General features: G+C 43.5%; 1 protein-coding gene across 4 annotated transcripts in view; it reads right to left on the minus strand.

The window, feature by feature from the left end:
* Positions 1-25,394, minus strand: part of LOC126407807 (serine/threonine-protein kinase BRSK2-like) — a 198,809-nt gene that overhangs the window by 9,778 nt on the left and 163,637 nt on the right. For 2 of the 4 annotated variants that reach the window (XM_050073031.1, XM_050073030.1), the window contains exons 8-15: positions 23,947-24,093; positions 17,892-17,923; positions 14,559-14,723; positions 13,166-13,263; positions 10,133-10,283; positions 3,354-3,414; positions 1,095-1,302; positions 957-1,005 (exon numbers count right to left, since the gene is read on the minus strand). In XM_050073031.1, coding sequence (XP_049928988.1) covers positions 957-1,005; positions 1,095-1,302; positions 3,354-3,414; positions 10,133-10,283; positions 13,166-13,263; positions 14,559-14,723; positions 17,892-17,923; positions 23,947-24,093 — 911 coding nt within the window. Of the gene's footprint in view, positions 1-956; positions 1,006-1,094; positions 1,870-3,353; positions 3,415-10,120; positions 10,284-13,165; positions 13,264-14,558; positions 14,724-17,891; positions 17,924-23,946; positions 24,094-25,394 lie in introns of all 4 variants that reach the window. The other 2 variants (XM_050073028.1, XM_050073029.1) reach the window with 2 other exon arrangements.

The following is a 25,394-nucleotide window of genomic DNA, read 5'->3' on the forward strand; positions in this document are numbered from 1 at the left end:
CAGAAAAATGGAGAGCTGGTGAAGAGCTCTGCCTCTCCTCTCTCTCTGCAGCTCTGGGGAAATGGAAAGGAGCAAACGTAGGATACCCTGAGGGAAATGAGCTAAAACTGTGCAGGGGAGAAAAGTTTTCTGACATTTCACCTTCTGCGCAACTGTGTATGTGTAAATGTGTGTATGTCCATGTTTGTGTGCATGTGTGTGTGAGAGAGAGATAATTGAGCCTCTCTCTGAACAGAACTGTAGGTCCAGAAGGGGAAGAGGTAGATGAATTCACTACTGGCCTCAGCCCAGGTGTACCTGCAACCACTAATAAGCCATATGGACTCCTGTTTTCTCACACATTAATATTTCATGAGATTCTTGAAAATGTTGATGGATTTGCAAGGCTCAAACTTCAGCACAAAAAGAAACACTCCCCATTAAATAAATGAATACATCCATGACGTTATGACGTCTGTAGCGACATTAAGGGAAACACTGTCCTGCAGTGAGAAGCTGGTTACAGCTGGTGTGTGACTGTGTATTAACGCAATCAAGCCTAACTCAGCTCAGAGAAGGTCTTTTCCAGCCAACTCTCCCAACTCCTTCCAGCCAGGATGTTCTTCCCAGCCAGGTGGAAATGGCCAAGCCAGACAGCCAGCGAACCAAACAGGCATATCTAGGCCAACCTTGAGTTATCAGGCCCCTGGGAGCTCAACAACATCACACAGGCTACCTTCCCTCCCTCATAACCAACCCAATACCTCCTGCTACGGTTGCTGCTTCTCCAACCCAGACCAGACCTGAGGTCATTACAGGGAGCTCAGCGGGCGCAAATCAAACATTCACGGATGTAATACCTCCCAAAAGATCATGCTATCAAGGGCGAGCCTGTTTGAGCCGATGACTGAGGGGCTGACAGGTTATGCATAGTTATCATGGCGGTGGAAGCTTCAAAAAGTACTGCATCTACTCACTCTGGGGAAGACTCTGGTGTGAGACTGGACATCTCCTCTTGTGTGGGAACTGTGGAAGCAGGGTCAAAGGTCAGACAAAGGTGGAGGTCGGAATTCACACAAGATAATTCAGTGTTATATCTGCTGTGATGTCAGTACCTTGGAGTTTCCTGCGGTGGAACCGTGGTGAGCCCAGGAAGCTGTTTTTGATGGAGTTGAGGCGCGTCCTCCAAGGCATGCCTCCGATGGAAGGGCTGGGGGGCGGCGTTGGGGTGGGCGTCCCGGCCGGGCTGTCCTTGGGAGTGTGCACCGGGGTGCCCTTTGGGGTAGGGAGGGGGCTGCCTCGAGGGGAGGGGTGAGGGGTGACCTGTATGAGGGGGATAGATTTGGGCGGGTGGTCAATGAAGGAAGAAGGCGCCGGTGGCACGGGGTGAAAGTGGTGCAGCCGGATGGGCGACAGGGGCACCACTGGGCTGAAGGGCACAGAGAGCTGGGGGTTGGCAGCAAAATGGGAGCGCCGTACCTGGGGGCTGTTCGGGATGGGAGAACTGGAGATGGAGGACGGGGAAAAGGGGGAGGACGGGGAGGACGGAGAAGTAGGGGTGGGGGGTACGGAGGCAGAGGGTGGCTGCATCGGGAGCTGGCAAGGAGTGGAGGGCTCTGATCTGGCTGATGCTGGATCTGGGGAGGATTCGGGGAGCGGGTTGGACCGCGTGGCTTGGAGGGGCTTGGGGACGACTTTGGGTTTGGCAGGGAGTGTCTGCGTCTTGTTGAGTGAGTCTGGCAGGGGCTCGCTGTTTGGAGCGAGCGAGTTGGGGGTGGAGATACGCGGGCCTGTGCGATTGGGGGTGGGCTCAGGGGATGGACAGGGGCTTGTGTTCGGGGACTGCGCCAAGTCTGGGGACTGAGGTGGTACACAGAACTTTCTGACAGGCTGGAGTTAGAGGACACGGTGTGAGGACACGCAGCACGATACAGCCAAGAGCAAGAGCGGGCGGAGGAGGAGAGGAAAATAAAGAAAAACACACGGGGACACACACAGGCACATAGATAAAGCAAGAAAGAAAAGTGCAGCACAACAAACAACCGTACAACCAGGAGAAGAGGCAGCCAAAGAATATAGAGGCAGGTGAGATGTTTGGATACACGGGAGAGATGGAGGCATAGCAAAAAAAAGAAAGACAGAAAAGAAACATGCAGTTAGACCATTCAGTGACTCACGTCAAAGGAAAACAAAAGTGAAATGGGAACAATGAAAACAGCAAGCAATGCACACAATTTAAAAAAGGCCAAACAAAACATAAAAAGACGGACTTCACTTGAATAAAACATACAGGGCTCTGCTGGCAGAGAGAAGCAAGCAGACACAGAGGTGCGAGAGACACAAGTCCAGCTGTGAGGACAATTTGGGCTGTCTCAGTAACAGGAGGAACGCCATTATGGGATTTTCTGTTAAATTCCCAGTTTCCAGATAGGTTTATTGATCTGTTTTATTTGTAATGATAAAAATTGCAGCCACTGATAAACTATTTCCCTTGGACGCCTCCCCCTTATGTTTTTTTCCCAGACACAAATCTGAGATAATAACCCCACATGGAGCCTCTCGCTGAGAGCACAATCCGGGCTTTGGGTAGGTCTGAGAAATCAATTTCCCTTTCAGATCAGCCTGAAAGAACCTGTGTGGCGCGAGGAGCTCCGTCTTAGGATCCTGGCTAATCTCAAGCCCTCTCAGGTTAGTCAACTGGAAAAGTTTACCACAAGCTCTCCCAGCTCTGAGCGAGAAAAGTGGGATTTTCTGAAGCATTCCCGGAGCTGGATTTCCACAGAGCTCAGGCCGCAGAAAACAGAGAGAGGGATAATACGCAGAAGGGATAGAGAGAGAAGGAGCTTAAGGGGGGGAGAAAGTTTGCTGTGCCGTCACGTCCCCCTGTAGAGGTTCATCAGTATATTTTACTTTTAGTTAACAGAGAAATCCAACTATATAGACGCGGCGAAGACTTGTGTAAAGTCTGAAGGAACACCGGATAAGAAGAGCTTATCATAGTGGATCCCTGCTCCCTCAAAATGCAAAGGTAGATCTGAACTGTGGATTAAAACTCGAGTGAAGAAAGATACTGTAGCTCAGACTAATCATAAAGCAGAACAGTAGAACAAAATTGTGCAGAGAGATACAGCAATATTGCTTTCATAGTGAGTGTGCTGTCCACTGTTAAAGGTCAGAGGCCCCAGCGATGTAGCTGTAGTGACTGTCTTTATTTTCTCTAGCGGACATAAACAGCAATAAGATGACAGCAACAAGATGGGATCAGTGGAAGTAGGATGGTCGTTATCTCTGAGGGTGAACATTACAACCAGATACCTGGGAGCTGGGTCGACAGGTGTGTGTTGCATGTGTGTGTCGGAAGGGTTGTGACTTACCCGTGGGCTGCTGAGGGGGCTGGTGGAGAGGCCAGAGGAGGCTCCACTAATAGACCGCGACCTGTGGCACAAACACGCAAGAACACACACAGGGGCAGAGGTAATTGGTGGGATCAACATGTGTACCTGTGACATGTCTCAGTAAACAAAGGTGGAGGTGAGAGCGTGGAGGTTACATGTTGCACACAGTTAGAAGCAACCACGGCATATGTCACCATCACCATCATACCAAGCATGGTAGCTGCTATCAAGCCCTTTGCAAACACAACACCTATTCACACAGAGAGGGTGAAAGCGCTACGGCACGGCGACAGCACTGACTTGACGACAGACATCACTAGCATCGACTCGCAGCAATTAGTCTCGAACCAATTAAGCTCAAACTTCGGATTTGGATGTGTCGATTTGACTGCAGCTTCTCCCGCAAATCTATAGGCGAGCTTTCCACAGATTAGCATTCAAATTAGCTTTCCGCCCCGTCTATAGTCTGCTAATAAACCAAACATGTTGACTTTAAGGCCTTAGCGCTGGATCAGTAGAAAATATCTCGAGGGGGGAAATGAAGTGGGACATTTGGTTGAGTGCCATTTGTCATGTTTTTCTTTTTCCCCCGCAGATGCCGTCAATAACCCCTATGAGCAGAGCCCTGCTCAGAAATGAACAATCACAGGACAATCTGTCTCCATCAAGTACACGCACACAAATGTACACACACACACACACAACCACACAACAACAGGGCCTGTCAACACTCGGAAACACCAGCTGCTCACTGTCACAACACTGTTCCTTTTTGTCATTCAATCTAACAATACTCCCCCCCCCCCTCTCTTCCTCCCTTTCTCTTTGCATTTCAGCATTAATGTATTTGCAAACACGTAGCTGAGCCTCCAGATCCTTTGTCTCTCATTGAAAAAATAACTACACTACAAAAAAATTTTTTTTTCAACTTGCTCAGACGTACGGGAAGACCTCAGGGGCAAACATGAGGGGCGGATGAGGGAGTTTAGGAGTGATGGAGGAATGAGGGAGGGATGGGAGAATGAAGGATGGGAGGGAGGGAGATGGAGTAATGGAGACTGATGTTCATTTCTGATGCTGGAGCGGTCCCACCGGACCACAGAGGCATCCATACACGGACACAAAACTGTGTACAGTTACAGCTAGTAGCCATAAAAATGCTGGCGCTGTCATAACAACAAGCTCGGATTAAGATCTATATGTATCAATCTTCTAAAAGGCGGAAGCGCTTATTTGGGTTCAGTCACCCTGCTCCCTTGAGCTTTTAATTTACAACCACCTAAAGAAAGAACTGATACTAGAGCAGGAATATTACTCCTGAGAGGCACAGACACACACAGAGCAGAAGAGAAGCAACAGCTACAATGAGAGGGAGGAAAATATAGAAACACCCACTCTCATACTATTTTTATAATTCTCTCACTGCCCTTTCTGCGAGCGTATTTATTGCACATGCACTCATGAGTAGGCGATGTTGAGACCACATTGGCTAGGATTCCTTCTTTCAGAGAGCAGCTGACCAGACAGTTGCTATCATTTACATTTAAGTCCGATGGTCCACTGAGACATGCCCACAGTTGCTCACTACAGCGCCTGGGCGCAAACAGCCAATCGCACTTCATCTGAACATGGCCAAAACACAGCGTCCTCGGGCCATTATGAGCATATTGTTAGAGGCACTCTGCATCTGTTAGTGTTGGACCAGCAGGTCTATAAAGCTAATGTTACAGATGGTTATGCTGTACAGTAATGGGCTGTCAGAGGCTCACCCTTGCTTCGGAGCGACGATGAATTATTGTAGACGAGTTATGTTATTTATAGTGAGCAGCATACACAACTTAAGAGATCATTTATCATCTATCATGCAGAAACAAAGAGGCCAAGTTATTAAATCAGTGGGAGAGGGGACGCTGGAGCGGGCTATGCCCTCTGCATTTCTGTGTGCGCTGGCTTTAAAGGATCAGTTCACCCTAATTTCAAACAGCATTATCTTAGTTTTGAGAGGTCTCTTTTTGCTTCCAACCACCAAAAGACTATTTAGGTGAATTTAATTTCATTGTGGTGCTCACTTATTAAAAAAGTACACTTAAAATCAAAGTAACTGCTCCTTCCAGAAAGAATATCCTGGTTACTCTGGATAATCCACAGAACACAGTGTCAGTTCTTGTCGTAGGGACTATTTTGCTGTAGATTCAATTAAAAAAGCAGATAGTATGGTCTTTGGAAAGAGACATTGCTGTTTGATTTTTAAATACTGTGAGCCCCAGCGTCAAAGTGTAAGTAAGTACATTTAATTAAGTACTGTCTGAGTATAATTCTAAGATACTTATACTTAAGTATTTGCAATTTGTTACTTTCTACTTCCCTAAATGTCAGAGGGAAATACTGCACTCTCTACTCAAATACATGTATTGACAACTAAAGGTGGTACATTTTGATGCTAATACTTTTACTCAAAGAAGAATTTCACTGCTGAACATGATAATGATGTTCTTTTCATAAAAGGGGGCTGTCTATTCAGTAGAAAGATGCATGTACTGATGAAACTGATGCTGTATGACCAGAGAAAACAGAGGAAAACTTTTGCTCAAGAGGTATAAAAAACCTACAACTACCAGAATGCACTGTGCTGCACTGGACCAATAAGCGCTCCCTCTGGTGGGTGATGTAATGCGAGCTTGGCCACAGCAAACAATATGGTGGCTGGCTGGTGACGAACAATCATGAATTACAGTTTAACAGTAAGATAAAATATGTTTCTGAAAACATTTTGGATAAGAAACAGGAAGCGCCTGCCTAGTTTTACATTTTGATAAGAGTTTGGGCTGCATTTGATCCCCCTCTCTACTTTTGTGTGTTTCCGGTGGCCATGGTGGTGCCACGAAAATGAGGAAGTATAATCTGTAGCATGAGCAGCAGCCCTAGAGCCAGCAAAAATCTGGATTTGGGCTAAAAGATGAGCAACGAAATCTGGGCGCTGGTAAGATGGAGGGAAGTTTACCACAGTTCATTTGCACATACTTCCCACATCGTCATGATACAGAGCTGGTTGAAAATGGGGTATCCCTTTAACTGCAGGATTTTTACTTAGTATTTTACCTGATTACTGGATTTGAATACTTCTTCACCACTGGAGAGCACAAAAACCAAAATTCCTAAAAATTGTTTTTTAGGATTTAATTGAATTCATTTTTGTTGCCATTTGGGTGAAGTAACCCTTTAGTGTGTGTGTTGTTGCACCCAAACATATGTGTGGTCACCAACTTTTATCTTTCTGTTATCCTTTAGTCCTAAAGATAATATTTCCCATAAGCCTGTTGTGGAACAGGGTCCGTGTCCTCAGTGTGAGACCACTGGCTGTGACGCAGACCCATCCAAAGCACCTGTGGGGGTCTAATGTTGAGCTGTGGGGGATGGAACAAGTACAAGAGCTTCTGGGACGAGGGCATGGACTGAAATAAAACGAAAGTAAAGCAAAATGAAACGGCTGGTGCCAGGAGTCAAACGGCGAACAAATAACACTGCCAAAGCCAAAGCACAACACCACTGCTCTGCTGCAGTGGAGAAACTTCCATTTTTCTCTTTCTCCCTCCTCTATATTGACTTTGTCCTGCCAAAAGAGTTCCTCTACGCTGGGTAGATATTCATATAAATCAACACACTGTTTAAATCCATTTCCTTTTCCTGAGCCCTGACAACTCCCTGAGGACTCAGCACATTAATATTCACAGCTCAGCTCCTCAAATCTCTAAATGTAGTGAGACCCCTGCAGTTCCTGATGTAGAGATCAGTGTTAAAGGTGCTTTATTTGTGCTCATTTCAGCCTCTTAAATAAATTAGAGTCAATAATTAGCATGAGAGCCTGACTTATTAAGACTGCACCGACTAACCCAACACATTCAAACTGCATGAAGCAACTAGAGCAGATCTGTGGAGAAAAAAAAAATCAATTGATATTCTCTTCTTCACACTGCAGCACTTTTCCATATTTCATTTACATATCATTAACCTCCCCTCATTTCTCCTGGCATGTTGTTAAGATTTAAAATTAAATCAGTAGGATTTCTTGTGCTTTCAGTTTGGCTTTAAATGTCTTTTTAAGAGACTTCTGGGTATATGAAGAATGAAACGGGCATTCACGTGAGAATGTCCCCATGTGTGTCCCTCTGCAACGTGGCTACTGCAGCATTTCCCCCCCAAATCTATTCAATTATACTTCACAGAATTAGTCAAATCATCAATCACACGTATGAAGATGCAGCCTGGGCAGTTGATCGCATTGTTACTGTCTACATGAGATATGTGAAAACGCCGGGTAGGGATTGAGGTTCAGGCATTTTCGTTGTGTAATTTCAGATAAAACCGTTTCCCCCTCTCTTCCATCATTTACGCTGGTGGAAATGTATCCTGTCAAAACACATGTTTCAAAGTCAGTCCTCTCGCTGACACCCTCTGATCTGAAGTTCTACGAATCTTCTGTGCTGTCGACAAAAGTTTGCTGTCGGGGAAAGATAAGGTTAGGTTCAGAGGAAGTCAGTCAAATCTTTGGACGTTATTCTGCTACGTACGAGCTTCCACAACGCCATCGTCTATAAACACACACACACACACACACATACGTGCACGCACATGATCAAACAAAGCGCACACAAGGACGTGATAAAAGGCAGAAAAGTTTTAAAAAACACAACAAAAAATTCAAACTCAGACTTTGTTACCAACATCTCTTTCCCCCCACTGATCAGCTGGAAAGCCATAAATTGCAGTGGGGGGGGTGAAAGACATAAAGCGAGAGAGAGATTTGATTTGATTTGGAGGCGGAGGGGCTATGGTGTAGGACTCCCCCCGCCTCCAACCCACCACAGCTGATAGGAAGCCAGACAGAGAAAAACTAGCAGCACTTCCACATTAGCATAGCAATTCCATACAAACAGAGGGGGGGCGTTTGGGACTGAAGGTCAGCTGCACACAAGGGACCACAGTAGAGAATAGATATGAAAGAGTAGGGAGGCGCTCCTAAAAGAGATTTGGGTGGAGGGGTAAGAACAAACACTGATTTAAAGTAGCACAGAGGAAAGATGCAGTGGAGCTTTTTTAATGACTGCGGCTGCTGATATATGTCAAATCCAGACACAAACCTATTTCACATGCTGCCGTCTGTGGATGTGACTTTTTATTGAGATTTATACCTTAAGGTCCTGTCTTAAATAAAGGTTCAAAACACTTACTTCAGCGCCCTTTATGATGCGCGCCATTCAGTCGCGTATGATCTATGAACCGGTGTTGATACTGTTTAGGGGAGCATTATTAATGCTCGATAAAGTCGCTGCAAACCGGCCTATTTTGAGATTCTAGCCTGAGCTGAAACAGATGAGTCAGAGCGAAGGGCGGAAGAAGGCAGCTTCAAAACCAATGCAACCTTTAAATAAAGAAGAGATAAGACTTGGATCGCCTGAAGGGATGAAGGAGCGGAGTAGAGGCGAGGAAACACAAGAAGGATGAATGTTGGAGTGAAATTCAGAGGCACAGAGGACAGGGAGAATTAAGCAGAGGTGTTCAGAGGTGGGAGCTCTTGAAGTGGATTTAAAACTTCTGAAGTGGCTTCCCCCGGTGAAATGAAGCGGGAAATAAATTCTTGATATTTTGTTGTTGGCAAAGCACTACAGCAGAGAGTTATTAATGCATCTGACATTTGGATGAATATTCAACTTTATGACTATATATTTTTTATCTACATAATGTATGCACTCCCTGCCTCCGCATTTACGCCCCACACCTCGGAAAAGCTTTTCCCAGCACTCTGCCAATCTGCCTATCATTAGGCAGATCAGGTTATCACCCCTCAGATTCAATCTTCCCCGCTGTCACAAATGTCACCGCCTCTGAGCAGAAATGTGTCGTGTGATGATATATTGGTTGTTGAAATAAGATGAGGGAAATAGATTTTAAATCAGTCCGCTGTGCCTTGTGGGGGTGTGGCTCTGGCTCGACTTGAACATCTCTAAAATGGAGAAATGGAGAAATGTTCTGTGTGCGGAGAAAGTGGGACACAGTATGGGAGAACTGATTATCAATGCATTCAGATTATAAAAAGACGAGATAATTGAGCTAACACCGGAAAAGGGGGGGTTGTAGATATTAAGGCTCTGAATTGCAAATGCGCAGCTCTCCTCCGTTTGAAAATTAAGTTCATTATGAGAGTTAAGTCAAACTTAAGGAACTGACTTCCCAAAACTGTTGAGTCTGTTGGACCCTCTTGTTTTTCAGATGAGCTACAGCGTATTAAAAAAGACCTATGAGGCTGCTACATGCTGCATATGTCACCACCATTTAAAACAAAGCATCCCTTTAGCAGAAAGCACCGCTGCATCTTTCTCCCGCCCGTCTGTGAGACACACAGCCAAAGGAGGTGAAAGAGTGAGGGGTGAGTGGCAAGTGAATACCTTTCTTCTTTGCTGCATTTTGTACTGGCGTCAGGAATATCCAAGCTTTTACTGTACACTGATTTACTACAGTGAGACAGGAGACAAAGCGAGCACAGCATCAGTCCCTGTTTATGTTTGTCCACAATCTAGCCTGCTGACACCAGAGCCAGACTCGCTGTCAGACCTGCTCAGACACCGCTGGGCTGCGAGATTCCTCCACACACACACACACACACACATGCAGACTCACAAAGAGCTATGTCTGTCTCTATTTTGTTCATTTGAAAATAGTATAGATTTTTCAGGGGGGTTTTTCTTCACCTCCATGCGTACCTCTGTCCATGCTGTGTCATGTCAATAGCCCTCCTCGCTGGTACAGGTGAGCCTCCGTCTGTGACACTGAGGACCTCCATGGACTTCCTCTCCGGTCTCCTCTTGCCGTGACGGTTCAACATCGGAGAGTCCACCCGCTTCCTTGGGGGATCTGGACAGTGAAACAGATCGATCCAGAATCAACACAGCGCACCTGACGTCTCTGTGCATTAATGCGTGTATTTCTACACATTGAGCAGTTTTGTGCATTGTGTGCATATGTGTGTGAGTGATGTTCAGCGCTGATCACATTGACATTTTAACTAATAGTGAATAAGTAATGGTTTCCTCCCAGATCTTGAACTAGTGGCCACTGTATTGACTGTATCACATTCACTGAAGAGGAGGTCTATTCATCAAAATGTCGGTATCTCACAGCACACACTCACACACATACATTTGCACATAACACTCCTCCAATTGCAGAGTGCTTGCTGTCATAAAAAAGAGAAACCCTGGCAGAAGTCTAAGTACAGCATCTCTGTTTCTGTGGGTGGAAATCTGTGCTGTGTCGTGGTGCACAAATGGAAGAATGCCTTTTTTTTTGATGAGTTAATATCCGAGCCGAAGCAGTCGCAGCTGACAGTTTTTCAAACTTGGCCTATTGACACCTTCTATTTCTGCTACTATATTTCATTGAGAAGCTTGTCTATATTCAATAAACAGAAAGCCTTTTTTTTCCGACTGGAGAGCCAATCCACCGCTACTGGAGCTGATCCAATTTCTTCTGAAGAAGGAAAACATTGCAGAATGGTTCAGACACTAGGAGCATTCAGGAGTTACCTTCTTGAAGTATTTATTTTTGCCTAAATTGGCTTGTTTGTCTGTGTATACAGCTGCCTATTCAATGACTAGGTAAAAAGCCACTGGAAGTTTAAGACACCAGTTACATAGTAGTATTGTTCAGACATGCTGTGAGCTATACTGTGATTTATTTCCATTTTCTCCTGCTATGTTCTTTTCTTTAGTTGGTTTTTAAATCATATTTCAAGGTTCCTACAGCTTAAAGCTATAGTGCGTAACTTCTACAGGTCCGTAAATGTCCGTTTCACCCAAGCCACTACTAGAGGAGATGACACAATGCTGATTAAGCCGATCGGCTCCTCTAACATCTCGCGGTATTTTTCAATATATATCATTTTTAGTATGCGTGTCGACCGGCGACATTCCCGCGCTGGCGCACAGGAAATGCTTCCTCACAACAAGAAGGGAGGGGGAGGAAGAGCGGAGAGTGTCATAGCAAGAGGTAGAGCGCAGGTAGAAAGAGAAAGCAACATGGCGGAGAAGCGGCCGAGACACGGTTCAGAAGTGGATCCTACCACAAAGGCAAGTGTTACTCTGTGTACACGGTGTGTGGCGACTGGCGATTGTTACTCTGTGTACGGTGTGTGGCGACTGGCGAGTGTTACTCTGTGTACATGGAAGTGCCGCCGGCTTATTAGTTGTAATAACGCATTATCCGCTGGGAGGCGACAGAAGTTACGCACTATAGCTTTAAGGCAAGTTCGATGTAATTTTTAAGGCTTTTTGTAATGCCACTTGGAATTGACCTATGGCTAAGCCCCGCCCTCAAACGCGATGAGCCAATCACAGTGCGTATAGCCATTCCCATACACTCGGACTTTCTCTGCCTGGACGTCCATTGAAATTACAGAAAGTCAGTTTCGTTCGGTGTTTTATGAACTTTTTCTGAGATTTAAAAATGGTCAAACAGTGTGCATGGGGTACATGCAACTCCGATAAAGTTGGATAAAGTTGAGCGGTAACGTTAGACCACAGCATCAACTCAACGTGAATAAGATTAACAAGTTTGTCTACATCTGTTCTAAGGTAAGTCAACATCGTGTTTGAGGCAACATATTGTCACTTTGCTGGAAAGAAATATAAAGTTACCTTTAACATCTCTAGCTAACGTTAGCTAAAGTTAGCCTAACGCTCATCATGTCAGCTTGTTTGCTGGGAGTTCATTAGCCTTCTAGTATTGTACTTTGGTGATCATACATCATTGTTAGCTGTTGTCCAAAGGGCTCTAGTTAAGCTAACGTTAACTTCTGGAGCTTAGCTTCATTAACTTTTCTGTAATCGCAGAGATAACAAAGGTTGGCAAACGTTATGCTGAATGATTCAGTGTAAATACTGTAGCACCAAACTAACGGAGAGACACTCTTGGTAAAGATGGTAAAAAAGGCCGTTATCCTTTTCTCACATTCTGAGCCAAAAATCTTAACTTCAGTGGCACTTTGATGCACCAAAATTTGATTGTTATGTCTCCAAAAATCATCAATTGAGTGAGTGGAGGGGGGCGTGGTTTAGTCATAGGTCAATTACATTTTAGACCAACATGAAAGAAAACAAAAACAAAATTTTGCCAAATTGTTTATTGTAACATTAAACATGACTTTTTCGTCTTGTGGTGGAGACAGGTGTAGAACAGAACTGGGAAAGACCTGGTGTTTGTTGCTGATTTTGTGTTTCTATTTCTGCATGTGAAATTCCACTGACTTGATTTCATTGTGCCAAGTTTAAAAAAAAAAAAACTTTTAGCATGAAAATTACTGTAAAATCTTGGTTAAATAGCCAGTTATCACTGAATTTGCACTTTCCCATGTCACCCAGCGTACAATGACAGCTAGCTGGCTAGGACAGTGGATCCTCTACTCTGAGCATTCCAGCTAGAAACAAAGTATGAGTGTTGGTTCCACGATCTTGACCTGCAAGAGGCATTCTGGAAATTATTTTTTTAAATTTATGTTATCAATTATTTTGAGATTTTACAATGCAAAGTCAGCAAAAAAACGATTCATAAAATCCTACTTCCAATGTCTTAGCATTCTTAAGACTTCTGAAAGATTGATTTAAGCAATTTTAATACCAATTTATGCCCTATTCTTTAGATTAATGAATCAACAGCTTTTAAAACTTTTTAAGGATCTGTAGAAACCCTGATATTCTATCATATTAGGTTCTTTTCAGTCACTTCAGCCCGAAACTCACCAATCTCATTGCGAGGGGGAAGGTTCTGGTCCTCCTGACTGGGGTACCTTTCCTTACGGTCCAGTAACAGGAAGTAGATCATCTTTTCTTGGTTGTCACTGCAAAAAGGAGACAATAAAAACTTTACTTAGACATCTGGAAAAGATATACAATGATTTTAAACAAACCTGGGTAATTCCAATCATAAACATGTGTAGATTACTGACGCATCTGTATATATACGCAGACCAATCTGCAAGAGCTCAAAACCAAGACATTAAACTGCACAAACCCTCACTATGATTAATGTCCTTTAATCTTTTTGGGTTCGTTGTGAAACAGCTACTAAATAGCTTCCACCATTAAAAGAAAAGTTGAATTTTACAGCTCATTAAGCCGTCATATAATATTCTGCATATATTTTTTTTTAGATTATGTCTCCATATGCGGAGTCTACTGGTAAGTTTATGAAAGTATCAAAACATTATGCGTTCGTCCTTTTCTCTCTCTGTAAATTAGGGAGCCTAATATCTTTAGCCTCTAGGCCAATACTCTCTATGCAAAAGGCTCTGGGACTGGCCCTCCGTAATAAAGACAGATTGGAAAGCAGTAGGAGGCAAAGAGACAAGGACCTGCAACTTCAGCTAAAATGAACCAGGGGAAGGGAGATAGAGAGTGCAGATTTTCCTCCAGTCCAGCACTATTACGGGATGCTCCCAGGAGGAAGGAAGCGAACGGGATAGATGTGGAAGGGGGGGGGGGGGGGGGGGGGCGATAGAGTAATGCTCGTTTAGTATTAAATTAAAGAGGCCAAGAAAATGTAAAATAGAGGGAAAGGAGATGGAAAAGCAACGCATAATGAAACTACAACATCTGTATGCTTATATTAATAAAAAACACAAGTGAGTAAAAATACTGCAGCGCAAGCATCTTCAGCATAACCGCATATTCACAGCGGCAAAGACACAAACACAGGGTGGGACGACCATTATTAGAAGAGCATAAACAATGTGACCCGGGGGCTTGTTCCTGGTGCAAGCCAGGATCAGCTTGTGGGGAATGTATCCAGTGGCAAGCAGTGTAAGTGCTGTGTGATAACAGTTAAGTGATCTATAGCCTCTGACATCTAAAGTGACAGCCTCGCAGGCTTTCATAAGAGCCGGGGAAAAACCAAGGCCGTCACCTCCCCATCCTTTCATTGCAGTGCCACCGCACAGTCCCATCCTCTTCTCCCTGTCTGCAGCTGCTTTTATTTCCCCCATTTTCAACACACCGTTTCACCTTTTTACCCTGTCCTCTCATTTCTCTGTCCTCACTCCCGCCTTTTCATTCGCCGAACCACACCTCCCATTCTTCTGATCTTCCTCATCCCATCTCTCTCCCATCTCTCGCTTGGGCCACTCCATTCACTTACTCGTCTGAGAGCAGGTCTTTCAGTAGTTTGTTTTTGTCTCTGAAGCAGCCCAAGGAGTGCATGCTGTCCAGTACGTCTGGGTCGATGTCGTCTGCGGAGGGCAGGCTGCGGATGGTCACCTTCCTGGGCACCGGCTGCTCTGGTTCTGGTTCGTTCTTCCCCCCTCTGGGAATGCAAAGAATTACACAAATAAGACACCATCATTTTGTCTGTACTACTTTTAATACATCACCAAAAAAGTTTTCACACAGCTTATATAGCTAATAGAGGCATTAAAGATCTCACTTTGCAGATTTAATTACTATGTAATGCAAACAGAATATGCACTACTTCGTTGGGAGTTTGCCTCTTTACGACCCTGGTCCACATTATGAAACTTTCATAGTCACGTATTCTCCCCAGGTTCAGTCATTCTGCATGTAAGCGTCAGAGGTTAAATAAGGGTCATCGTGCTCGCCAAGATGCAGACAAACGTCTGAGTCACACTAGTAAGTTTTGCAATCTCCCTCTCTTCCCTTGGCTTGTTTTCCAAACTTAGATTCTTCATTATCCCCTTCTTTCCAGACACTCTCCCAGTTATGTCACTTTTCTCTGTCTCTCTTTTGTCTTTCTGTATCTAGCGAGTACACAAGCAGGACTTTGAAAGGCTAATCCACACTGACACCATTTTTTAGAGGATTTCTGGAACATTCCAGACGTCTGTTTTCAAAGAGCGGATTCATCTTCGATATCTGCAAACGTGCCAATACGCACAGCCTCAGATACACAGCTTCACAGGTATATATCTACACAACCCCCCTCTGCTTTTCTCTGCTAATCTATTTTCTCCCTCTGGTGAGCCCTGTGAAATGTAAACCCCATAGGCTGCTATTAAAATCATATCCACCCATCTATATGCTGCGAGCCTGTGAACTGCAACCGCAGTCCCACACAACCCCCACCCCTGTTTCACTATGTGCATATAAAGTTTGGTGGTGGGTGGTAATGAAAAATAAAAACAGGACCCTTGTTTCATCCCTCAGTTGCCACTTTATTAGGTCCACCTTGCTATGCAGTGTACTAAAACAGCCCTGCAATAAACCCCACCTTAATGAAGGTTATAAAGGTTGGATTTTTGTTCAAGCTGTTTTAGAAAGGTGTTGACCACTCAGTAAAAAGTGAGCCAAGTCAACGGCACCACAAGCTAAAGGCTCCAAAATGACCATAAAGTTGAGTCGACACCTCTCTAAACACAAAACACTATAACCTTCAGTGAGGCTGGATTTACAGGGCTGTATTAGATTGCAGTAATTTTAGCTAGGCGCACCTAATCAAGTGGAAACTGAGAGCACGCTTGTCCACTGGCCATCATTAGAGTTACTGGTGAGGAGAGTTTGGTGCTATCCCTTCAGCACCACAGCTCCGCTCAGACTGTATGAAAGCTCACCTATTAACACAACTAACAAACAATAGGAGTGGATGGCCTTCTTTTAATATGTGTGATGTGGAAAGATGGCTGCACATGATTCATTTTTACCCCCCACTGATGAGCTGCTTCTGGGGAAAAAGCCAAAAAGTCCCAGCTACATTTCAAAGACACCACCTCATTCATTCATTCATACGCTCATTCATTCAGCCCGTCGCTTGGCCGGCCAGCCTGCCCCGCAGAGACAGGCAGCCAGGGAACTTCTTCACTGACAAAACTCACATTGCATTAGTCTTCTCTCCTAGCTCCTCTCTTGTCTCCTCTTGTTTCTTTTATCAGTCTCGCTGTCTGTTTGCATGATCTTTCAGTGCGCGACAGAAACCATAACTCAAGCCCTTCCAGGACTCACAACCCTCCTGCCATGATTCATCTTTTCTCTTGCAGTGAAAGGATCTTGGAAATCCTTTCAGAAAAATCTTCAAATTACTTTTTCAACTCCGACTTTTAACCCTTTGAAACCTGAGCCAATTGTCTTGATTTCTTTCAAAAACACAGGAAGAAGGCAGCAAGCAACTGAACTAGAAATTACCCAAAATTAGCAAAACGTTTGTAAAAAAAAATGTTACAAGATTACTTAAAATTAGCATTAAAAGAGAGGTTAAAAACAACAATAAACAAGGAAATTACCTGAAAATGGGGCTAAAAAACAAAAAATACACGCACGCACACACACACACATATATATATATATATATATATATATATAAAATAAGTTTGAATATATAATTTTAATAGTCATAAATATAGTTTCCTGGACATTCATGCATTTTCTATAACAGCTTATCCTGGATTTTGAGACATTTTCCCCTAATTTTTAAAAATTACTTTCTGTTTTTCTCTATTTTTAAAAAAATATTTTCTGTTTTTCTCTTTTTAAAAAAAAATATTTTCTGTTTTTCTCTATTTTAAAAAAAAATATTTTCTGTTTTTCTCTATTTTTAATAATTGATTTTGTTTTTCCGTATTTTTAATAATTGATTTTCTGTTTTTCCCTATTTTAAAAAAATATTTTCTGTTTTTCTCTATTTTTAAAAAAAATATTTTCTGTTTTTCTCTATTTTTAATAATTGATTTTTTAGTTAATTTTCTTGCTCATTGTCATTTTTTCTTTCCCTATGTTTTCGAGAAAAAAAAATCAAACTGATTTACTCAGGTTTCAAAGGTTTAAAACAGTGATGATCTGTTTATTAGGGAGGATATCAGCCATTATAAATGGCTGATACTGGTGTACTGGTATATTATACATATATATATATAAAAAAAATGCTTCTGCCTCCCATTAAAAAACCCAGTCTCGTGACCTCTGACATAACTTACTTTGACATACTGACATAATTTAATAATTTAAATGATTCAGTAATTTACCATCTTCTTTGACTCTAATGATGACACATTGGTGTTGAAACATTCATCTGTTTGCACCATTAAAGGCTGTAAATTCATCAGTGTGCTCCAGTCCTTTCTTTCCCCTTGATAATTTATGATGACCTGCCCCATCAATGTTCTCAAAAAAAAAAAAAAATTATGTTAGCTTAAAAAGGTGGGCATACCCCGTAATGAAAATTAAATGATGTCTACACTGAGGTTATGTGGGTTCATCCTCCACCACATCCCCGCATGTTCCCTCTCCCCTGCTCCCTGTTCAGTTGACCATATGCTGCACATCCTCTTTCATGCACTACCAATTTACCCCCACATCCCCGAGAGTGGAGTCATGCCCTGCTCAAATGTACTCTCGTGTACAGGGAGGAAACTCAAAGCCATTCATCATGCGCTCGCTCCCCTCAGGTCTACAACCCCTGCAGACGAGAAGAGAGGAGAGGAGAGGAGAGGAGGATGTTAAAAGGAAGGAAAGACAGTGTACTTACATGTACCATGTGTGCTTCTGGATCTGTTCTAACTGTAAAAGACATGACAGAAGAAACGGCAGGTTAGTACACAAGCAAAGCATTTTTGATTTGTATCTTTTTGGCACTAAGAAAATAATCACAGGCAGGAGAATCATTGAGGAAAAAGGTGAATACAACAAACATTCAGTCTTGTTCCCGTGTATAGAAACACTTGATGCAGAATGGCTTCAGTAAGCCCTGAGCTTACTGGCTTAATGGAAACACAATAGGACAATACGGCCAGATTGAACAGTGGAAGTAAATAATGAGGCCTTCAAATATTAATACTGCCAATGGGAGAAACTTATTGAGAAAAAGAGTGAGACACAGAGAGGTGCAGCAAGAGTATGAGAGAGAGAGGTGATACCGCTGAGCTATAAACAGAGAATATTATCTCCCTCGCACACACACTGCTGACCCTGCCAAGCCCTCTGGTCTAAAGGGAATCTCCCATTCTCATTCTCCTCCCATCTCTCTTGCTCACACAAACACACACTCTCGCTCTCTCAATACCACTCTTGTCATCACACTTTTTAATGTGGCCACTTTGTCACCGACACTGTCAACATGGTCTTTTGCCAACAAAGGAGACGCAGAAAGAGACAGAAACAGTGAGCAAAAGGGCAACAAAGGAAGATGTCTGTTAGAATGACTCTGCAGTGTTTCAACTGCCCACAGAGGAAAACAGGATCAATGTCACTGTCGGGACTTTTTAATTTGCTCATGCTGTTGTTGTGGAACCACAGGAGATACACATAGCAGCTCTAATTATTGTCACTTATTCAGAGGCTGAGGTCTTGGGTATGGGTCTCCATCAATGTCTCCGTGTTCTCACTGTCCCAGAGGATTTACCTCTGCACTTCAGCACTGACGAATATCCTCGTGTGATATTAGTGCAATCACAGAGCAGGCCGGGGTGCGGTTTCTCGCTATAGGTGCATCTCGTCTGCCTCCGCAGAGGTCACGGTATTGACAGAGACACCCTGCCTGTCAGATACAGGCCAGTGGGTGACCTACTCTCTCCCACTTTTATTGAAGGCCTGGAGGCAAGAGACTGATATCACACGCAGGGTTGAAAGTGATGCGGTTTGAAATGCGGTATCACATCAATCAGTCTCTAAATGTGACAGTACCAATTCCAGCTGCTTTCACTCAGGCAGAGGAGGATGCTGCTGTAATTCTGCTTTGGCTAGGTGTGAGTATGTGCACTCAGGTATGTTTTTATCCAAGCGCTGCATAAATAATAATTATTATCTGCATGTTCTGCAGAACAGAATATGAATTTTTGACATCTTATGATATTAAAATTATTATGGAACATAACTTTTTGGGGTAATTTTGGTTAATACCTCCTAGCATTTTAAGAACTAGGAAATAAAGGTGAAAAAAAAAAAAAACTGCTGTGACCTCACTCCAGCTAGATAAAGGGAACCTATTACGCTTTTCCTTATTTTCTATCACATATACAGTATAATGTGACAATGTCGGCTGTTCTTTATACACATGGCCAAAGTTTAAATCCCGAGGTTAACGTATGTAAAAGTAATCCACGTGACCAAAAACCTAACTATAAGGTTTTAAAGTTTGAACAGGCTCAGTGGGTCGTTCAGTTCAAAAGCGACATTCATGTAATACAGTAAACATGCTAACAGCGCTGACAATGGATCGGAAATGTGGTGCAACATTTTCTGCTGACGCTATATCAAACAAAAGTCTGTCCTATTAAGTTTCTGTGAGCTGTATATTCACCATTTTTAAGCAGATGAGAAAAGATAATGTTATCTCAAAAGTTTCTCCTCCTCTGTGCTGCTGCATCACGTCTGCAGCTGTCTGTACCAAAGAGCAGTGTGAAAGTCAAAAGCGCTGACTCCGCAGCAAAAGTACAGAAGTACACTACACAGCACACTGACTAGCAAAAATAAGACGACTTGAAGCGATCTCAAGTCGTCTAAGGGGTCTCCAATTGAGGATGTGAGTGTCTAACTTTCAAGGTGCAGCCCTACTTTTTTAAAATTATCTGCCCCAGGCATGTTGTGGCATTTACATTACATACACCGCTACATGTAGCTACATGCTAACACCTGGGAAACATGTAATCTTAGTTGCAGATGCTGTTAATTATCGATTTCCGGTCATATTCCTGCTGGAACATGGGAAAAATTGGGAAAAAACTTAAGCCACCCAAGAGCGCAGACACAGAGGACCTGGAAACGCTGAAAAAGTGTACTGGGCTTCTTTGGGAGAGAGGTTTAAAGAGACAGGTGCTAAAATGCATTTTAGACAGAAGGTGAATACAGGTGTTCCAGCAGACAATATGAGGAAATAAAGCGTTGTTTGAACATTAAAGCATGTAAACATGGTTTAGTAGAAACCCCAAATACAAGTATGAACCTAAAAATGAGCATAATAGGTCCCCTTTAAGACTAGCTGATAAGAAACCTAAATCTACCACTTTTTCCTTCTCTGCAGTTGCAAAATTGGCTCTGTGGGCGGCTGTGGCTCAGAAGGTAGAACAACTATCTCCAGCTTCTCCAGTCAGCATGTCGAAGTATCCTTGAGCAAGATACTGAGCCCCAGATTGCTCCCGATGGCTGTTCCATTGGTGTGTGTGAGTGTGTTAGAAACTGAGTAGCAAGTGGCACCTTGTATGGTAGCCTTGGCCACCAGTGTATGAATGTGTGTGTGAATGGACGAATGTAACTCGTAGTGTAAAAAGTGCTTTGAGTAGTCGGCAGAAGTGAAGGTCCATTTACTCCAGCATCTTAAATATTGAGCTTTTTATACCACAAAAATAAGGAAGTAACTAAATCTAATAATGGTGAGATAGAAAGTTACACCAGATAACCTGATCCAGCTAAAAGGCCTCACAGAGTAACAGTAACGTCTCTCTCTGGTGGAACTCACATGATTAACTACAGTGCCATTTCTCAACGAGACATTCAAACACACACACACTTCCTTTTATTTTCATTCCAACAACCTCTGCACTTCATCTGCGCTGTCCTCATGAATGTATTACATGTCTGTGATGAACTGCTCTTTAATATAATAAGCCAATCCTCTTCATTAGCCGGGGATCACGAGGAGGCAGATCTTTCCAGGGTGTCTGTGTTCATTTCAATAACGCTAAAGATGAGATGACTGTGTTGAGGTGGCTGGCCCGGTTGCCTCCGGGGCCCCCCGACTACACAGACAGGAAATGAAGAGAAAGGCTTTTATTGGGCTAAGCCCCTTAAGCCCGGGTACGTGCCCTCCCACTCAAGACTCTTGGGCCTCTGCTTTGTGTGTGTACTTATGTGCATCTACTAGAAGGATGTAATTAACAGGAGGTGACAGTAGAAATACTGACACACATGCAGTAGTTGTGGTCTGATTATTACCCTGTCAATCTGATTCAACAAACTACTGTCAACATCATTATGAAAAATAATCCCTTGCAAAAGAATGACATGTTCCCCTATGATGTCATTTCCACCCTTGGGTGTACCTGTCTTGTCTCTGACAGGGCGGTCGCCACTAAACTCCAAGAACGCTCAATCTAACAGGGCTATTTGACATTCAGCGAGGTTACAACACATCCCCAGAGCTCTGTTTGGAGCCCTCGTGCACAGGAAAGGTAGCATATTCTCTCCCAGCAGCTCGGTCTGTTTGTAACCCTTTTGTTGAGGACAGCGCTGGAGGCTGCCGGACATATCTGGGGGATCTCAGGGTGACCTGTCCTCGTCAGGCAAAGAGAACGGGAAAAATAAAGCATATATTGTACGTACAGCATACCAAAGAGGTGGGATCTTTCAAGCTCGTGTTTCAACACCGCTGCTTATCTGAAGGCTGTACCTTAAGGATGTCAACTCTCCCGCAAATGAGCATCTCTGTCTTTGTAGCTTTCTGATCTTTTTTTTTCCTTGTGCCTTTCACGTTCTGTTATGTAAAGTCATTCTGACACTGTGAAAGATAGCTGAGGCACGGGGGAAATGAAGCATCAGCATCCACTTAAGGCTGGTGTCACCACATTTGCTTACAGGCAAGTGCATGAAAAGAGTTTTGTTTACTGCATTGATTCACAAAGACACCTGGAGAGCCTGGAGAGTGTGCGTGCATACGTGTGTGAAAACATTTTTTTTTCTATTTTGTGTGTGTGTGTGTAGATACAGTAACTTGTGAGTCTGTATCTCTGCGGACAAGAACAAAGGGCAGCAGCATCTCGGTGTGAAGTCCGTACTTTCTTTTGAGATCTCTGACCACTTTCATTATTTACATTTCCCTTTGTCCACCTCTCTCTCTCCCCCTCAACCGGACTCTCTGCCCTTCGCATCCCTCTGTTCTCGCGCTATCCTCCAGCCACCTTGCCAAGGTGATCAGTTGCTCTGTAGAGAGGGACTGGCATTGTGATGAGTACACTAAACAGTGCAGAGGGAGAGTACACAAACAGCAGTCCTCTCCTGAATTCACATCCTGCACTTGAGGAGGAACTCAAACGGAATCGGGGATGAGGCGAGGCAAACACTTTTTGGAACACAGGGGAGGCAAGAAGAAACAAAGAAAAAGACGACGGCTGGCTTGGCAGCGAGTTGCTATTAGCCACTTTAGTTTGAATGCTTATCTCTGCCATCTTGCTTTCTCCTTGGAGCATTACAAGTTTTCCCAGCTTGCTGTGAATCTGCAAAATAATGATTTCCCCCTCCTAACGCACACCTGATGTGTCTGGGTTTCTCTTTTTTTTTTGCTGTCTCAAAATACATCTAAATGTGTTTTGCTTTTTCTACAACATCATTACTAAACAGAACTAGTCGTGGACTATGACTATGAAATATTCAATACAGATATAATTCAAGTCTTATTGATTCCCTGGGAATGTATGAATTGTGCATAACAAAGTGCAAAGACTACTGTGTACCCTCATGTAGTATTAAATCACATCGTACATACCGCTAAAGAATAACATGCACTTGAGATGATACTTAAATATTAGTGTGCAAAGGCAGCATATACATACCCTTAGAGATATATGTAATAAATACACCCACAGCCACATGGCTATTAATCACATAAGGGTGTAATGTCCCTTCTCAAACTATTTATATATATAGTAACCTCCTCTTTACTGCTGTAGCAGCCATCACTCTTTTGGGAAGGCTTTCTACAAGACTTTAGGCTGCAGGGTTTTGCTCCCATTTAGCCAGGTCAAGCTCTTCATTACATTATTTCTTTTTGGGCTTCCTTTCCCAGACAACTGCCCCAAAGTTGAAAGCTAGTGTCTAAAATATCATTGCATGTTGTTCCATAAAGAGCTAAGGGCCCTGACACACCAAGTCGGCTGTTGGTAGGCTTCTGTGAACCTAGTTTTTGCAATGTGTCCCACACCATTAGCACTAGTCGGTCACTGTTTGCTTTTTTTGGGTCTGATTCAGTGTTTTGAATCAGCGTCAGTGACTGCGAAGCCTATCAGGGAATAAAATCACTCTGATTGGCAGTTCAGCTCAGTGCATGAGAAGCGAAATGGAAGTGAGGAAAGTAAACAAACAACTATAGTCAAGAGGGCATGAGATCAAAACAAACTTGTTATATAAGGTAAGATAATTTTTTTAGCTATTGAACTCTTCAGCAGAAACAGTTTGTTGTTACAGTTCACTGGCGCACAGTAAATATGTTTCATTCTTTCAACATCTGGTTGTGTTGTTAATGTGCTAACTGACTAATTAGCTTTGGGAATCCGTCCTGTTGGTCCTCTGATTTTCCCATTTTAATGACGAATACAGACTACCGCCGCCTGATGCTATGGAGAGTTATTTCCTCTCCACACAGGCGCAGAACGCACATGCCAGTTGGCCACTGGCTGTAGCCTTTGCGGTGTGTTCAGTGCAACTTTTTGGCTGAGACACCGGCAACATGAGGGGACGCAACAGTCGGCCTTCGTCGCCACTAGTTCTTTGGTGTGTCTGAGCCTTAAGGGGCCACAGCCCAAGACCAAAAGCACACACGTATGTAAACATAATTACAATGGCTTACTATAATCCAGTTTCTTAATTGAACTGACCGTTAATCTTTTGGTGGCATCCACTTCGATCATGCCACGGAGGAGGTTCTGACAGTCTGGAGGGATGAAGTGTGGCATGTGAAACACTCCCAACTTCACCTTCTCTAGCAGATTCCTCAGGTTGTCGTCATCGAACGGCAGGGCACCCTGGGGAGTCATAGGAAAGGAGCAGAGTGAGAACAGGGAATAGAAATGGTGAGGATTTAGGAATTAAAAACTAAGCAGAGAAAAAACTGTTTGCGCATGTAGTGTATTATGATCTACTCTGAAGCTTTGGAACAGATGACCAGTAAGGGGCCCAGGGTCTAAATTATATATGGTCAGGGTCAAGAAGGTATTTATGGCCCAGGTCAAGGTTTGGTGAAGTCCAACTAGAATATTTCTCTGTCGTCTGTTTGACTTTGTCTCACATTTCACAAACATCACCAGTCTATATAAGCAGGGGTTTTGGGGCTGTTATTCAGAGCAGTTCACATTGGCTTTGAACACTCTCCAAGCAATCTAGATTTTTTAATGGCAGCATTAGAACAAAAAATAAGCCTTCACCCGATCGAGGGCAGAAAAGAAAAAAGCAAGAATATGAATGACTAACAAGGCTCGCCAGGAGAAATGAAACTGCATTTTGAGTCTAAATCCTGCACGACTTAAAGAACAGGCTTGCTTTCTCAACTTGTTCAGCTCTCCAATTAGAGCATTATGCCTTCAGCCACAATGCAAAATAAATAATAAACAGCGGTAAGCTGAAAACGGGGCTTTTCTAATAATTACCCAGCTTTCTCATTTACCTCGTTCATTTAGCATTCCCTCATCAGAGTCATTTATCAGAGCGGGTTGACACCTCGCAGATGTGGCTGTTTGATGAATGACAACCTCCACAAGACAAGATGGAGGGGGAGAGAAAGAGGGAAAGGGTGAGAGAGACAGAAAGAAAGGCTGAGAAATGAAGAAAGGTAGAAGGGGAAAAAAAGAAGGGGGGGGGGGGGGGGGGCAGGCTTTTGTAACAGATGATCTGAGCGCAGCCTAACTGCTGGGGAGTATGCGTGTCTCCCACAATCAGACAAATGGTTATCTCGCAGCCAGACGACAGGACGAAACAGGAGAAAGACAATATTCATCTGCAGTCAAAAGGCGTCGGGGAAGAAACTTTTGTTTGGAGCGAGAGAAGTGCAGTCACGATGTAGAGAATGGTAAACAACATCAGCTTTACGCAACACAAGAGTACAAGGGAGACTGTCCTTAACACAAGTACACACACACACACACACACACACACACACGAGACAGAAAGAGACTGAGTGAGGGAGAAAGAGGCAAAAACAAAGACAAATACGCAGGGCCTGTGGCCAAAAGCCGCCCTGTCAGCGTTGGTATTTATTTTGGGCTCTCTTCTTTCAGTTTGGCTGTATGAATTATTCATGGAGCAGGAGTGTGTAGGAACTACAGTACAG

This window comes from Epinephelus moara, chromosome 20 (assembly GCF_006386435.1).
Source record: "Epinephelus moara isolate mb chromosome 20, YSFRI_EMoa_1.0, whole genome shotgun sequence".
Classification (NCBI taxonomy): Eukaryota; Metazoa; Chordata; class Actinopteri; order Perciformes; family Serranidae; genus Epinephelus; species Epinephelus moara.